At 31.5% G+C, this 18,963-nt stretch overlaps 2 protein-coding genes across 2 annotated transcripts; one reads left to right on the top strand and one right to left on the bottom strand.

Moving 5' to 3' along the window:
- Positions 1-2,591: 2,591 nt before the first annotated feature.
- Positions 2,592-3,578, bottom strand: LOC131654806 (protein FAR1-RELATED SEQUENCE 5-like). Its single transcript, XM_058924740.1, has one exon. It carries the CDS (start codon positions 3,576-3,578, stop codon positions 2,592-2,594), a length of 987 nt encoding a protein of 328 aa, XP_058780723.1.
- Positions 3,579-15,052: 11,474 nt separating this feature from the next.
- LOC131654787 (uncharacterized mitochondrial protein AtMg01250-like) lies at positions 15,053-15,712 on the top strand. The gene has a single exon (XM_058924722.1). The coding sequence runs from the start codon at positions 15,053-15,055 to the stop codon at positions 15,710-15,712; it is 660 nt and encodes a 219-aa protein (XP_058780705.1).
- Positions 15,713-18,963: the final 3,251 nt, after the last annotated feature.

Below are 18,963 nucleotides of genomic sequence, written 5' to 3'. Positions count from 1 at the left end.
TGGAACATGGTGTGTGGTTGCTGCATGTGGCTGACGCGTGTGACTTGGTTTGGCCGCACATTACTGGCCGAGATATGACTTAGTCAGGGCATGACTTTGAGTGCCTCTATCTTGCTCATTACATGTCCAATTGATATGACTCATAGCTCTTTGGAAAGGGGACATAGCAAGGAGTAGTTTGACACTAGTATTGCTCAAAATGGAGACTTGTGGAGGGAGAAAATAGCACTTGAATTCAGCCCACCATGTGTTTGTATAAATGCCTTGCGCGTGCCCTGGAATTTTGCCTAGCCAGATGCGTAACTTTGACTTTATGAAGATGAGACTTTGGGGCCTTGTAACTGATTCATTCTTTGTCCGAATGGCTTGATTCTTGCTTTGTTGGGTAGAGCACATGGAAAGGATTGGAATGATACCAAGTTTGCATTTGTAGAGTTCCTGAATTGCCCTAGAATTGGCTTCAAAGTTGGCACGCCACGTGCTTGATGAAATGTGTCACGTATGACCAGAATTGTGCCCAGCTTCATGACTTGAGTGAATGTAATTCTGAAAACTTCAACACTCAATATCTCTTGATCCAAGCCTCAAATGGAAAAACTCCCAACTAGAAAGTTGTAAAGGGCTATGATTTGAACACTTTTGATGTTGAGCTTGTCTTAAAATCCTGCCATTTTCAACATGATAATTGGACCTGAAGTCAGCTGCCCAGCCAATTGGAAATTCACTCAAAAATTCTTTAAGTGTAGAACTTTCCTCTTTTGGCAAGTTCCCATTTCAACTAAATTTCCAAATTGGCAGTTTTGATTATTTCTTGATTTTTTCATTTCTTTGACTTTCTTTGACCGATTTTCCACCAAAAGTCAATATTTGAATAATTTTCCTGATTTTGATCCAAAAGTCAACTGTTCTGATTTTTCGACTATTGATGAAATTCCCGATTAAATCTCTTCCAGTCAAATCCCGTCAAACAAGCTCATCCACACAGTCGGCATGAGAAGCTTTTCACACATAGAAACCGTTCCTGATTAAATGTTAACCAAAAAGTCAACTGGTTGACTTTGGTCAAAAAAAACCCTGACTTAAAGAACCGGATGGTTTGCAAGCCAGTATCCTTCAACCAATGCCTTGACTTGAGACAGAGAGAAACCCTAATCCAGGAGGGCTTCCTTAAACATGGAGCCACATGGTTACACCTCAGTCTTCTTGTTCTCTGATCAAACTTCTTTGCAATAGAGCTCCTTCTTGCTAGCCTTTGAATATCACCAATGATATGAATGTATGAATGTGAGTTATGACCTAAGTGATGTATGTACATGAATGCAAAACCTAAGCCAGTTAGAAGTTAAGGGGTAGGACAAATTTAGGGTATGACAATATGCACATGCAATAAGATGCCCCATTTCTAGGAATCTCATCCATTTTGACACTAGTGTGTGACCGCTCAAGCAAGGAACAAGAGATTCATAAATCGCTTCAAATTTGTCTTTCTCTCCATACAACCGCGTGTACGATTCTTTATGCGTATTCAACTCTTGGATAAGTTGATGATGGACAAGCGCATGACTATCCTCTCCCTTACCATGCAAAGCCAAAATGGCCTGGTAACCGTAATTACCGTTCCCCTCAACATTGACGATCTGCTCGGTGTATTTGTGCATAAAAATTGGTATCTCGTCGATGAATGGAATTTTCGGTGGAATCGGGGTCAGAGGCGATTTGCTTATGCGGGCTCCTTTCGTGAAACTTTTTTTGAGATTTACGAGTCGGTGAGTCGGGAAAAAGTTTATCAATGTGCTCACAATAAGCAGGACACCATGTAGTCAAGTTGTCATTCAATGTCGGCTTCATTTTCTTCGGAGCCCTCTTTGTTTTTACTGGTTGCGGTTTCATGTCGGTTGTTTCGGGATATCCAATCTTTCTCAATTGTTCTTTGATGTGGAGTTTCATGTTGTCACCGGACTTCGAAAATCTCTCTTGTATCGCTTTCAATTCGGTCAAAATAGAGATATTCGGTTTACCTCCTTATACTTCATCTATTCTTATTTCCTAACCTAGTTTCATCTTTTTAGCAATAACACAAGCACACGGGAGACCATATGTTTTAGAAATAGTGCAACCACACTTTGTGCTAACGGAACCCACCGTTTTACCTCGTTTTTCCTCGTGAAAAATATATTTCAACCCGAACCGAGACATATTGCCGATCAATTGAGAATAAAGAATGGTTTATTTAAATCGATGTTCCAACACCGTTATGCTCCGACCAAATGTAGTTTGTCTCTCATTATATTTGTTTTTAATCATGATATTTACGAAGTCCCGATCACGACACAAGTCCCCCTGCTATTATCCAACCAATTTTTCAAACTAGCATGAGTCGACTCAACTCTCTTGGTGGTTGTATTTCCATGGTGCCAAACATTATCAGTCCATGCACATACAATCTTCTCCTTCACCTGATCAAGAATGGTGCTTTCAACATATTTCAATAAAGCAGGATACGTTTCACACACTTTACGGAATTGAATGACGGAATCGACATATAATTCTTTCGTGGAAGAATTTAGTATACGATTACATGCATCCATTATTTATTCAACAGTCACACTGCCCTTCACCAATTTTCCACATTCGGCCTCTACTTGTTTCATTCCTACCGCAGGTTTAACCCGACTTCTCACATTCGTTGTTATGTGATATCGAAAAAATAATGCATTAGCAGAAGGAAATACCTTTGCCACCACATTCATCAACGCAGTATCACGGTCCATAATAATCTCCTTAGGCATCTCAAATTGTTCCTTCAAAAGTGACTGACACACCTCTAATGCCCATGTAAAATTGTCCTCTTTTTCACACTCCAAAAAAGCAAAACCAACGGAATATGTCTTCTTGGTAGATGTAACACCAATCATCTCAAATAATGGAAGTCTATACTTGTTGGTGTCGTAGGTAGAATCAAGAATGAGCACTGTCGAGAACGTGTTGAACAACTTCATCAAATTCGGATGAGTCCAAAAAATATTTCGGACCGTAACTCTATCGTTGCAAGTTCTGTACCGGGATACATAACTGTTATCATCCAACAATTTCAACAGTTGTTGCATCTCATTTCTATCTCCCCTAATTGCCTTATTAGTGCAGTACCAAATGTTATACACTTGACTTATATTTGATACATTGCCGGGTTTCTTCCATTTCAATGTGGCAAGTATATTTTTCGGTTGGACAAAATTCAAGATCATGTCACTAATACATGTGTTCTCTTCCGGTTTGAGCCGACATACACTAGGATGACCTTGTAACTTTGAGTACAATTCATGGTTATGCAAACCACAAATAACACTAAATTTCCACTTCTTGGTAGCCAACATGTAACCACGAATTTTAAAAGGGCATTCACATTTTCTACTACCCGTGTCATCTCTTTTAAACTTCCGTAAAGGAATATGGTATTTCCCGCTTCTTTCGCACAACATTGTTACAAAAACGTTTCTTCTTTCCAAACCATTATTCGATATTCCTATTACCACATCAAAACCAAGTCTAGTTGTAGTCCTACGAATCCATGTGAGCATGTTATCACGATCATCAAACTCTTGCTTGTTATTAAAGTCACCGCCGACATCTACCGACTTTACGATAACCCTCGAACATTAAGAGAAACATCGTTCGTAGAAGCTAATTCTTTTGAGATATTATCGGGGTGCACCATAACTATTTGTAAACAATAGAAAAAATTACAAAACTGTTGCGTAAAAACAGCACATACATGTTCCGGAGATGTACACCTGAAAGTGTTCATCTTCAACATGTTCCGGAGATGTACCTACATATGCAACGTTACTTTCTTTTACAAAAGTTTGATGATTAATATGAGCAATGTAATGAACAAATTTGAATCTTTACCTTAAATTCAATCTTAGCTTGCTCCCTTTAATTTGTTGCACCAAAAAGTTGTAATTTTGGAGTGAAAAATGATAATGATGATGTATGGTTTTTAGGTTAGTGAAGGTGAGTGTTGAAGAAGAAAAAAAACAATGGGGGAGTGATCATGCTGGTTCAAAATATAGCAGAAAGTTCCAGAACTATATCTATGGAATATTCAGGCGCTAAGACATTCCGTATAAGTAGCTCCGGAAGATCCCCTGAACTGAATTATTTTGAAGTTTTTCCCAATGTTATTCTGTTTAAAATACTTCCGTATATGTAGCTCCAAAAAAAACCAAAATTTGAAAGAAAAAAAAGTGATTCCTAATATGTATCTCCAGAAGTAGAGGGCATAAATGGAATTGCGCTAGGTGTCTAAGAATATCAAGGGGTGGATTAAGAAATTGTCATTTCTTATCCCATCCTATATAATGGAAAAATTTCCTATAAAAATTCAAAAATCCTCTTTAGATTTTGGAAGTGTATTTTCGAACGCATTTAAAAATATATTAAATACATGTGTAAGTGAATCACATCTTTATTTTGTTAAAAATAGTTCGATTAGATTCAAAAATACATTTCCAAAATATTTCTTTTTAATTTCATTATCCATGTACTGTTTATCTAATAGCATTTGAAATTACTTATAAACAAGCTTCCATGGTAACAAAAATAAAACTAAAAATGACACGGCTTAAAATTTGAGAATTTCTCGAAATCCATAAAGTTGCTGACAAAATTTATTAAAATAGAGAAAATATTGAAAAACTCTTTAAAATGATAAAATAGCCTTTGAAATCAAACTATGTGAGAACAACTATACATTAATTGTGAAAAATGAATCGAATTTGACTGTTGACTAATTTATTTGAATTATAATGTGGTTGAAATTTATGCAATAGTGGAATCAAAGCTGGATTTGATGCCATTATCACTAATATTTTTAAAGTTTATTTTAATTAAAAGAATAATTTGCCACTATCAAACCAAAAGAGAATTTGGCGTAATCATCACCTTTAAAAAAACATACTGATCATATCAAAAGAGAATTAGTCAATTAATTTGCGACTATCAAACCAAAAGAGATTTAGTCAGTTATATTGTTTCTCCATTCTCATTCTTAATCAAGGTTTTGAATTTCTTGAACATAATCATGCTATTTCTTGTGTAGCAAAATAGTTAATTAAAATTGTAATAATAATGTTATATTTATTCATTCTCAAAAATAAAACTTATAACATTTACATAGTTTCTTGTTAAACAAACAACCTAACTCACTAACCAATTGTTAGTTTGTTAATAATAGCTACTAACATACTTCCTCTATTCCAAAATAAATATTATATTTGGAAGAAAAAAAAATCACAAAATACTTGTCACTTTACATTACCAATATAATTTTATATTTAATTTTTTAATTGTATCCTCTAATAAATATTCTTAATTTATTTTTTTCTCGGTTAATATTAATGTTATTTAGAATACACAAATAGTTAATTAAGATAATTTTATAAAGTCACAATTCTTTCTCTTTTATTTATTACTGTTTCTTAATCTGTATGACTAGTCAACTGCGACAAATAATTTGTGACGGAAAATAATTTGAGACTGAGGGAGTACTTATTTATGAACTAGCAACTTCACTGATATACCTACACGTTTGTATAGTTACTTCAATGAACTACACACCCAAGTGAGTGTATAATATAACTATTTCAACTAATTATATATCTACGTGGGTGTATAAGTATATATTTAAGTACTTCACTGAAAACTACATAGTATAAATGTAAACAGTATGTTTAGGTAGAATATATTAAACAACATATTATTTCTTATTCATTTGACAATTGTTATTTTTTCTTCTTCTTTACTAACTGTTCATTTATTGTTAATTTTTTCTTCTTTATTAATTATTTAATTATTAATTATCATAAAATTTTATTTATAGATTCAACTTTCACATTGATTATTTCATTTCAGTTTCAATATTTTAATATTGATTAAAAACAGTTAAATTTCAAATTTCATTAAATTAAAAGTTTAAAAATTTAAAATTAGAATATGTCCTCTATACTTATTTTAGAGATGATTTGACTTAAGTAAATAAAAATATAACAATTGACAAATTATATACATAAGTCCATGCATATTAATTAACACTGCATGAAAAAAAAATTCAATAATTATGTAGTTTTTTTTACTTGATCTGATTCTGATTTATTGAACCGCCTAATCTGATTCGGACATCACTTCTAAATTCTGACATAAATGATTTTAACTTTTTTTCGAACGTAATCGTAAAAGATCGAATCGCATCTCTCTCTATTAAACCCTACTTCAATTACTACTAGACCAAGTAACATATCGGTAGTATGTATGTGTATTTAAGGTATATACCAAACATCAATAAATGAAATCCAAGGAAGCAAACCGAATGGAGATAGTGAAGAATAGACAGTACCTATAAACGAATGAGTGAGTAGTTAAAATGGCCAAACTGCCAACAACCCACATGCTAAATATTAGTGATCCATAGTAATGCACATATAGTTGGGATAGTAACTAACAAATACCTTTAGCTCCTGCCACGTTCAAGCTACACAGCTCATAGGACATAGCTCTACCGGCCTCTTGTTTAATGTTCTTGTGGCTCTTGTGGCTCTGATTTGTTTTTGAATTTTGAAAAGTCTTTGCATTCTGTGGTCATTATAATTTATAGGGCGTCAATTGAGGGAGTGTTGAATTTAGCAATGTTTAAGAACATTAGATACATTATTTATCATTATCATTATTATTATTTTTTATTATTATCATCTTATACATAACTAGCTAGTAATATCCCTAACAACATTGAAGAAACAATTCAAAGGTATTTTTGGAATGAAAGCATTAAATATTGATAGATTTTAGTTGACATTTGTTTGTATTTGTGCCAACAAATGTACTCTCTCAAGCTTAAAGAAGAATAGCATTGATATAACTGCTTAAATTTAAAGGAAATGCTAAGAGTTGCATTTTCTCAAGGGCACTTTGAATATGTCCAAAAAGATAATATATCTTTAAAAATGTTGCATGAAACACCTTAAAACTTTATGACATTGACTTTTTCTACCTAAAACATCTCATTTATTTTTCTCATAATAGTTGACTATTTATATTATGGATTAAAAAATTTAAATAGAAAATTTGTATTGAAAAATATAATAAACGCATTTGAATTAATTTGACATTGAATTTTTAATTAAAATAATTTACAAATTTTAAGAAATAATTTTCGCATTTAACTTAACATGTATCCTAAGAACATATATGTTATTTATCTCTTAACATGTGTTCTAAGGGCACATGTTAGTAGGGCAGATGTTAGCTTTACCCTTATATTATTAATGAAGATTCATTACTTATTTATCACAAATATATCTTTATTTATTTTATCTAATCATATAACCATTCAACTAATTATTGCTCAATCTGTGTTAAATTATATTAATGTACTACTTTATAAAAAAAATTCTTAAATTAAAAGTCTTATATTACCTATGTAATATTATTTTTTTTCCTATTATATCTACTACTGTTTATCACACCTTATTCTTTTAATTTTTTTTATAATATAAATAAATAAAATTTTCCTAAAATTATCTCTTGATCTATCTATAAAATTAATTACAATATTTAAAATTATCAAAATATTATGTAACTAATGAAGAAAAAATTAATTATAATATTTTAATATAAATCATTTTTGTTGTTGTAAATACACCTACAAATTGTCTTTAAATTTGCACATAATTCAAATGACACATTATATATGTAGAAGGAAGGCATAGCAACAATAATGACAATGTAAAGTCAACTATACCCTTGTTTTTAGTAATTTGACAGTCTATCATGTTAGTATGGCAATGTCACCAATGAAAGCACATGTAGCATCACTGTAAATTGTCTGAAACATTGAAAAAAGAAATTAAAATTAGGTGAAGGTGAAGGTGAATTGATGAAGATCATGATTTGTGCTAAGAGAGTGGTGATTCATTTTTTATTATTTATGAAAGTCTTGAATGTTATGATCTCATAATTTGTCATCACAATTTAGCCATTAAGGCGACAACTCATCTCTTTACTCATTATTGATCCTGCTTCCATTGCATGCAAACTTCAAAATGTTTCTTTCCTTCCTTTGACTCTTGTTTTTATCTTTCCATGGGATTGGTTACTAGTAGGGTGGTATTCATGTGGGGTGGTTTGACTTTGGGTTGATATTAAAGTGTTTGTCTTCTCTCAAGTTGACCTTTGAATAGCTATTTATAGCATTATTTACTCATCTCAATTAATGATTTCATCATTCACTATTATTTTTGAAATATTTTGTTTTTTTAATTAATCAAATAAACAATTATTGAGTATTGGGTAAAACAATGTTAAAATAATAAATTTAATAGAAAAAATAAATTTTAATTTACACAAATATTAAAAATTAAAATTTAAGACATCAAACTAATTTAAACTATTTTTCACAATTTTAAATAAATAAAATAATTACATAATTGATATGTGTTAATTGAGTTAAATGAGTGAAAATTATTAATATAAAATTTAGTTTATCATTTATATATTTAATTTATATATTTAAGTATTAATTTAAATAAGTTGTTGATATTTATAAGTCAATAACTTTTAAAAAAGAATATCTTATTTACTATTAAATAAATGTTATTTTAAAATAAATAAATAAAATATAATTGAAAACAAATTATAAAGAAAGATATTATCACACTCTAATTTATTTATTTTTAAACTTTTCAGTGTAAAACTATTTTACACTGCCAATGCACTACCTTTTAACTCATCTCTATAAAGAAAATGGTTGGTGCACTGATAGTGTAAAATATTTTTACACTGTCAACCAATCATCACCATGTATTCAATTAAACCATTTTTTATTTTAAAAAAAATTAATGACATGGCAAATTGACGACTTTCTATTGGATGACAGTGTAAAATTATTTTACACTGTCAATGCACTACCTTTTAACTCATCTCTATAGAGAAAAGGGGTGATGCATTGACAGTGTAAAATAATTTTACATTGTCAACCAATCACCACCATGTATCCAATTAAATCATTCTTTTATTTTAAAAAAATTTAATGACATGGCAGATTGATGACTTTCTATTGGATGACAGTGTAAAATATTTTACACTGTCAGTGCACTACCTTTTAACTCATCTCAATAGAGAAAATGGGTGATGCACTGACAATATAAAATATTTTTACAGTGTCAACCAATCACCATCATGTATTCAATTAAATCATTCTTTTATTTAAAAAAAATTAATAACATGACAGATTGATGACTGTCAATGCACTACCTTTTAACTCATCTTAGTATACATGGAATTTAACTTAGTTTTACTTTTAAAATTAAATGAAAAACAAGTTTATTATCAATAAAAATTTTACCAATAAAAAATATAAAACAAAAACCAATAATATATATATATATATATATATATATATATATATATATATATATATATATATATATATATATTTTAACAATAAAAATATATATAACTTGAAATATTTAACTTCAACACTATAATATATAAAACAAAAAAAAATTGAAAATGATTATACATATTCTCTAATATCTACCTACATATTTTAGTATACAAATAATAATAATAATAATAATAATAATAATAATAATAATAATAATAATAATAATAATAATTGAATGTAAATTACTTATAAAAAAGAATGCTAGCAAAGAAAATTCAATATAAAACGTTAAATGTGATGAAATATTTATATAACACAAATTACACACATATATATATTAGTTCATAATTAATACATTTTTTTACAAAATTACATAATTAGTTCATGAGATCACTTTCTTTTTACACAATGTTATAATTAGTTCATGTAATTACATTTTTTGTGTAAGTATTACCAAAAAAAATAATAAAATATATATAATTTGTATGCTATTTATACTTGAAATGAATTTGTTATTTTCATGTATTTATACAATATAATATTTATGATCTAATGTTAATAATTATACATGATAATTTTTATGTCAAAAAAATAAATTATCATACAATAGATTATCAATTAAATATGAAATATTTTAAGGTGAGCGAATCTATCTACTAAACTATATAAAAATACATGAAGGAATTTTCCTTAAGAAATATAAAAGATGTTAGTTTAATTTTTTTAAAAAAATATTTGTAATATTTATAAACAAAAAGGAGTGCCTAAGAAAATAATATTTAAACAACTATTAAATTTAAAAATTAATTAAATTTTAAAAACAGCGGATTGTCTGTCACTCGGATGATTTTTTTTTTTTCTCTCTAGCACTATTTGTCATTTTGAACTTAAAAAAAAAAAAACTTAATTCAATGTTTTATGAAAAATAGTAGGACTTAAATAAGTTAATGAAAAAAAAGTAGGATTTAAATAAGTTAATAATGGTTTTCGGGTGAAACCTAAAATTCATTTTGGCAGCCTAGTCCTTAGGCCGGACCTGACTTGTGATGAAGAAAACATGTGGTGACTTAGGTTCAAGTTCATAATTCTTGATAAAATATGTTGACAATCAACATACTAGATTTTAATAAGGACAAAATTTAACATCAATCTTTAAAATGATCATCTCTCTACCACATATCTATTACATTATAGTTGTAGTTGTCATGGCTCAATATGAAGGATGTTATGAGCGCATCCAAGAGATCCATCCAAATCTTATTGTATCTTAAGTACGCATCCATGAACCTCAACGTGTGGTAGCTTCATAATCCGTCATGAAGAGATCGGTGTTTGACAGTGGGTATATATCTTTAGGCAAGGCGATTTATATACAAGTGCAATATTTTATTAGCTTTCCATACTATAATCACGTTGGCCAGCCAGGTGGGATACTTTATTTCCATCATGAATCCAACATCATATAGTTTTCCCACCTCTTCATCAATGACAACCCTCTTTTCCTAGCCAACTTTCCGCTTCCTATGCACCACTAGTCTGACGTAAGGGTGGATGGCGAGGCGGTGACTCACCACTTTGATGTATATTCCTGGAATGTCGAAGGGAGTCTAGGAGAATAGGTCGAAATTCTTAATGAATTGGTCGACTAGTTCTAGTTCCTTCTCTCTGGAAAAAGATGTACTTATCTTCGTCACTTGGTGGGCGTGAGGACCTATTTGAACATCCTTCAAATCATCCGTGGGCGTGAGCCTTTCTGCTTCCACTCCCAATCTATGGTCTCAACACTCGAAGTAAGTATTTGGAACTTTGGAAGGGGGAACATCAACAAGGTCGGGTTCTTCTATGGCCGTCTCTAGGATATTTTGATATCACTCTCAAGCTTCTTGTTGGTTCCCTTGAATCATACCGAATCGCCCATTAAGAAACGAGTATTTTAGAGTTATGTACATAGTGGATACAACTGCTCCTTATGCGTCTGTAGCCAATTGCCCAAGAATGATGTCATATGGTGACACGATGTTCACAATGAGGTAGATAACGTCAATTGCTTTAGCGCCAATTCCCTCTCCAAATGTGGCTCATTATTTACACTTGTTCGCCTAATAACCCCGTCAAATAATCTCTGAACGTTTTTATGTCGTTCGGGTTGAGTTATAGTTTCTAGAAGGCATCCCAAAATAGAACGTCAGCAGAGCTACCAAGTTCTATCAGAACTTTCTTGATGTCCCAGTTCCCGTGTTGTACAATAATGACCAGGGGATCCTCATCGGGAGGGTTGTAGCTGAGGGCGTCCTCCTAGTGAAGGGTGTCCTCATAATTCCTCACGCATGAGGCCTTTGGTAAAAGACGGAGTGTTTTTAAATCATTGCTTATGGGACTATCTCAAGAACCTGTACTTCCTCTCGTGAGGTCTTAGCTATCTTGGGAAACCTCAACCCTTTGGTCGTAGTACTGCGTAACTCGTCTGAGGGTTTCTCAAGTTCCTCAGGCGGGGGTTAAGTTGGCTTATGGAGTCTAAGTCCATAAGGTGCAATAATACGTAGCCCGACAGATGAGCCACTAAGTCCCTCAAGTGAGGCGCTTGACCGCTTGATCTAGCTCGATGAGACACTAAGTCTAATCCTTTAAGGAGTGATTCTTAAGTCTAAACCAAAGTTTCATATTCTTCACTTTGTCATCAACTTCTTCAAAGAGTATAAAATTATTATAATGATTAACCATATTTGTAAAATAATTACTCTTCATTCTTTTTGTTTTTTCTTCCTCAATTGTTCATAATTTTTGCTACTCTTCCTTCCTCCCTTGAGCGAAATCTTTGCTAAATAAATCTCTCCGCACACTGAAATGCACCCTCAAAAGAAGAAAAAGAAACAAAGAAATAAAAAATAAAACTCACAGATCTATTATTACCTTCTAATTTTTACAAGGACAAAATTACAAAATCTCTCATACAATTATAAACTTTTTAAGGAAAAAATTATAAACCCTCAAAATTACAATTTTTAAACATTAAAAATTACAAACTCTCCCAACTATAATTTTTACACAAAAAAATTGCAAATTCTCTCCGTTATAATGTTTGGACTACAAAATTATACACCCTCTCATGGCACAGAACTACTCAAATTCCATTATAGTCACAAAAATAGAGTTGTTGAGGTGAGTAAAACTCAAACTATTTTTTTTATATATTAATAATCGATTTTTTTTTTTTCTATCTACTATTCGATGTGAGACTTGAATGAAACCACTTTTGATCCAACAGGGAATGTCATAGATGAATTAAATCAAATTCTAAGAATGCTTACCCTGTTCCATGTGTGCTTGAGCTTCCAATGAACTAGAGTCAGCTTATTAAAAGCAAGAACCACCGAAGATGAGTCAGACTCCAACCAGAGATGGTTTCAATGACTTGTTTGAGCAGTCTCAATGACCTTGATGACCCCAACCAGCTCAGCAAAAAGTGCATTTTGGGAGCCCATGTTCTCTTCAAAACCTACAATAACATCAGACTCACAATTTCGAAACAGACTCCCACAAACAACACTAGAAGATGTGGAGGCTCCATCTATGTTTGCTTTGATGCACAAGGGCGGAGGTGGCATCCACATCACTTCTTTGATCTGGGGAGCACGAGAAGGATGTATGTCAACAACAAAAGCCTTGAGAATTCGGAACTCATTCATAGAAGATCAAGCGGAATGAAAAGTTTGCAGGCCTGCAGATTTTGAATTGATAGTCTTGTCTTAAAAGTTAAAACCTAACCATACTCCTACAATGCCATATAGTCCACATTCAAATTATTATTACAAATGAAATAATACTTAAACATTTGAATATTTTTTTTAAGCTGGATTGAATTCATAATATCTTTGTCATTTCTCTTGGATACTCTAATTGATTTTTTATCATCACGTTTTATTATAAATGTTACATTTGTAATATTTTTTATCAAGCTAATTGTCACTTTTAAAAAACAATATATATATATATATATATATATATATATATATATATATATATATATATATATATATATATATATATATATATATATATATATATATATATATATATATATATATATATATATTACAAGTATAAGTTTAGTTATAGTATTTTAACTTGCTTCGTTAATTTTATATATTTTATCAATAAAATTAATACAACTGATTTTTTTAACCACTAATTTTTTTTAAACTACATTTTATTATAATAAGATATATAGTAAAGAATAAACAATACTCATTTCTTCTTTTTTCTTCTCCTTCTTTTTATTGTTTTTTTTTGTTGATTTTATATTTTTTTCTTGTTCTTTTTTATGGATATTTTTTGCCTTATTATAATATGTTTATGTGTTTTTATTTAAATAGAGTGGGATGGGAGAAAAGAAGATTTTTAAAAGTGTGCTCGACACAACATCGCATCGTGTGTTTATATACTACTTAAGTGCAATAGGGAAGTCTTTTGGGTGTTGAGCTTTAACAATACTCAACGAGTTTTTAAAATGTTAAGTTTTAATAATTACTTAACATGTTTTAAAAGGTGTCAAGCTTTAACAATACAAGGCAAGGGTGATTTAAAAGAGTGGTGGTTGAGTTTTAACAATACAAAAGCAAGGGCTTGAGTTTAAAAAGGTTTAGCTTTAACAATATAAACCCATTTTTAAAACATGGAGAAAGTGCTTTTGGTTGGACAGATTTAAAGATGGGGGAGGAGGTGGAAAAAATAAATGATTTAGACAAGTTAATGGTGGAGAATTTAGGCGGTGTCATTGATCCTTTGGCTCACGATAGAAGAGAAGAAACTAAAGAGTTTTGGAATTATTTGAACATAAAAAAATCCATGCTCCGTCAAAAGTCCCGTAACCTTTGGTTGGAAGAATGGGATAAGAATACTAGGTTCTTTCATAATGATATCAAGGATAGACAAAGACGCAACGCGATCACTAAGTTGGAAGGTAAGGATGGCATAGTGGAAGAAGTTGCTAATATTAAAGAGGAGGTTAAATGTTTCTTTCATAATTTTTTCAAGGAAGAAGATTACTCAAGACCGGTGCCAGAGGGTATAGATTTTAATTGTTTGACCGAGGATGATGCCGTTTGGTTGGAAAGACCGTTCTCGAAAGAGGAGGTGAAAGAGGCCGTTTGGTCTTGTGATGGTAACAAAAGCCCCGAGCCGGATGGCTTCTTTTTGCAATTCTTCAAGTTGTGTTGGAATGTGATCAAGGTTGATGTTCTAAATTTTGTGAGGGTTTTTCATGAAAAGGCTATTCTCACTAAACCTTGTACATCATCTTTTATTACTCTTATACCAAAAGTGACAAATCCTCAATCTTTGCGTGATTATCGGCCTATATGTATAGTGGGAAGCTTATATAAGATATTAGCAAAATTGATGGCGGCAAGATTGAGAAGGGTGATAGGAAAGTTGGTTTCAAGCAATCAAACGGCTTTTATCCCGGGGAGATATATTTTGGATGGTGTTCATGTGGTGAATTAAGCGTTGGATCTAGCGAAAAGAGAAAAGAGAGGTTGTGCAGCGTCGAAGATTGACTTTGAAAAAGCCTATGAAAGAGTTAGTTGGAATTTTGTGAGATTTGTCTTAAGAAGGATGGGTTTTGGTGATCGTTGGATGAGATGGATGGGCAGTAGTATCTTTACCAATTCTTTACCCGTTCTCATCAACGGTAGTGCTACGAAGGACTTTTTAGTCGAGAAAGGTCTTAGGGAAGGAGACTCGTTATCTCCTTTTTTGTTTGTTTTATTCATGGAGGCGCTGACGGATTTATTGAAGAAATCAAAGCAAAGTGGGGAATTTCGTAGTTTCAAGATCAAAGACGATAAGGAGGTGGACATATTACAATTTGCGGACGACACAATAATCTTAGCCGAAGGAGATACCGCAAACTTGTGGAGTATGGAATCTATTTTTAGAGGGTTTGAGTTGATGTCCAGATCATGGATAAATTTTTATAAAAGCAATGTTTACGGTGTTAACGTTGGTGATTGGTACATGGAAGCCGCGTCCACTTTCCTTTCGTGTAAAGTGGGATGTTTGCCTTTCAAATTTCTTGGAGTTGGGGTGGGAGGAGACCTGAGGAAAATTGCAATGTGGAAAGATTTATTGATGATGTTAAAAAGAAGATTGGCCGTTTGGAGAGGTAAACATCTCAATATGGCGGGTAGAGTGGTGTTGATTAATTCCTTTCTAAATGCTATTCCAATTTATTCTCTTTCTTTCTATAAGGATCCAAAAAAAGGTGTTGAATGATATTAGATCTATTCAAAGCAAATTTCTTTGGAGTGAGAGTGATCTTAGAAAATCCATTAATTGAGTGTGTTGGGATACGGTGTGCAAAACCCGTGAAGAGGGCGAGCTTGGAGTCAAAATCGTGGAAATTATGAATGTGGCCTTGATTAGTAAATCGAAGTGGAGAATTCTTGTGGAAAAGGAGGCGGTTTGGAGGGATAATTTAGAAGCAAGATACGGTAATATGAAGTTGAAGGTTTTAATTGGGGATAATTCGGTTGTGGAAAAGAAAGACTCAATATGGTGGAGAGATTTAATTATTTCGGACAATTATGAGAATCTCAATAACAACCATTTTGCGGGAGCAATAGAGTGTACAGTCGGGAACGGATATGATATTTCATTTTGGTATGCTTGTTGGTTGGATCCGCAAACGCTAATGGGACTTTCCCAGAGTTGTTTCGTTATGCAGAAAATCACTTGGTTGCTGTCAATTGTGCAGGTACAGTTATTGACAAATGCTGGTCTTGGAATGTCGACCAAATGCTGACTGTTGGCAGCGATGCTTAAGACGCTCAGCAGCTGAATTCGCTGGTGTGTGAGCTGAGGACGATTATGCAACGACTGGCAGTGAGGGAAGCGGTAGAGCTGTCAAAATGGGCTAGCCCATATGGGCCGGCCCGCCGGGCCTGAAAAATCATAGGGCTTGGGCCTTAAAATTAGAGCCATATTTTTCAGGGTTTTTTAGCCCAGCCTTGAAAAGTTCGCTACCCATTAGGGCTAGCCCATATGGGCCGTGGGTAGCCCATCAGGCCCGCATAATTATAAATTTTAAAAATATATATTAATATTTATATTATCTTACTCCAAAATAGCATATTGATTTTTCTTACTTCACTAAATTTTATCTCTATTTTATTCAATCTTTCTCTTTTAAATATTATACATTAATATAATCAACATTTTTTCATCGTATTATATTAGTTTTTCTTTTATAATAAATATTCAAGTATTATTTTATACAATTTAGACATATATTGTATTTAGAAACACATTATAGTATTTATAAGAGATGATATAGTACTTAAAAATGTATTATGTTTAAAATAACATAATTTTTAATTTTATTTATAATAAATATCACGGAGTTTTTATTTTAATTTTTTAAATAAAAAAGTCCATTTAGGGCCGGGTAGCCCGATGCCCATCTAGGGCCGAACTCGGGTAGTAAATCTCGAGCCCATATTATACAGGGCCTTTTTGGCCCAGCCCTGAAAACCCAGGGCCCGTTAGGGCCGTCCCGTTTAGGGCCGGGTAGCCCATATTGGCAGTTCTAGAAAGCGGTGAAGACAACTTTGTTTGGAAGCTTAATTCAGATGGAGTTTTTTCTGCCAGCTCATGTTATGATCGCTTTAAAGAAAAATTATCCGGACCGCCTCTTAATCATGCCACGGTAACGGCTTTAGCTCATCTTTGGAAAACAAAAGCTCCTTCTAAAATTTTGTTTTTCGGTTGGCGCTTTATTCTTGATAAATTAGCCACTAAAGATCAATTGATTAAAAGGGGTATTTTGATAGAGGGCAATGAATCCAAATGTGTGTTTTGTCTAACGGAGGATGAAACGTTATGGCACTTGTTTTTGAGCTGTGTGGTTGCTAAAGGTATTTGGCGGAGAGTTTACGGGTGGTCGGGTGTTGGCACAACCATAACAATGGAGGATTTTGTGAATTACTTTCACAATTGTTTCAAGATAAAGGGTGCAAACAAGAGGTTTATAGGGGCGGTGATTTGGCTTTCTACGGTTAGGAGTTTATGGCTCAAATGTAATGCGTTGATATTCAAAAGTGAGCCTTTTAGTTTCACCGATTGTATGACCGAGATAGTGTTTAACTCTTGGAGGTGGCTTTGCTCGTTTTATAAACGAGTGGATCATTGTAATTTTTATTGTTGGAATATCCTTCCACTCTCTTGTTTTGAGGCTTAGGAGCTTTCCTTTATTTGTATTTGGGAGGAGTATCCCTTTTACTCCCTTTAATTCCATTGCTTATTAAAAAAAACAATATTAAGCACAAAGTAAAAGAGTTGGGAAAAGAGAGTGAGTACCTTGACAATTTTAGTCAATACCATTCTCATTCCTTTGGATTTTAACATCAATGAGTAATCATACATCTCAAGCAAACATTAGATTTGATTGTCTCAAGTGGTGCATGTGTGAGAGATAGTATATGTATCATGGACACAAACAAGGTGAGTATAAAAAAGATATCAATGTATAAACTCAAGTATAAAAGATATCATGAATAAAAAGGATGACATACCTCAAGATCATATCATGTATGTATGAATATGATGTGATGATAAATGGATAAATATGTCATGCAAGTGGGATTAGTTCAACAATATATATATATATATATATATATATATATATATATATATATATATATATATACCTTATTTTTAGGAAAAAAATAGGCTATATACATTTTTTTATTATTTTATTTTATTTAATATGACCGTTTGATCTATTCTTTTAACGGTTGAGATTTGGTGTCAAATAAAACTTTAACACCTTGGTGTCATTTGATCATATATATATATATATATATATATATATATATATATATATATATATATATATATATATATATATATATATATATATATATATATATATATATATACTCGCACACACACACACACAAAGATAATAACATAACCAAAGTATAAATATATATATATATATATATATATATATATATATATATATATATATATATATATATATATATATATATATATTTATACTTTGGTTATGTTATTATCTTTGTGTGTGTGTGTGTGCGAGTATATATATATATATATATATATATATATATATATATATATATATATATATATATATATATATATATATATATATATACTCGCACACACACACACACAAAGATAATAACATAACCAAAGTATAAATATATATATATATATATATATATATATATATATATATATATATATATATATATATATATATATATATATATATATATATATATATATATATACTCGCACACACACACACAAAGATAATAACATAACCAAAGTATAAATGTACAAAAATTGTAAATCAACAAGCTTATGTATAATTGTATAAATAATCACTGATCATAGCAATTAAGTTATATTAATATGGTATTGCTTTTAAAATCAAAAGATTAAAAAATCAAGTATTAGGGATTAGGGTTTAATTATGTTCACCTAAACCTAATTAT

This window comes from Vicia villosa, linkage group LG1 (genome assembly GCF_029867415.1).
Source record: "Vicia villosa cultivar HV-30 ecotype Madison, WI linkage group LG1, Vvil1.0, whole genome shotgun sequence".
Lineage (NCBI taxonomy): Eukaryota > Viridiplantae > Streptophyta > Magnoliopsida > Fabales > Fabaceae > Vicia > Vicia villosa.
Note: the sequence above shows the minus strand (reverse complement) of the source record. Positions and strands in the feature narration are given on the sequence as shown.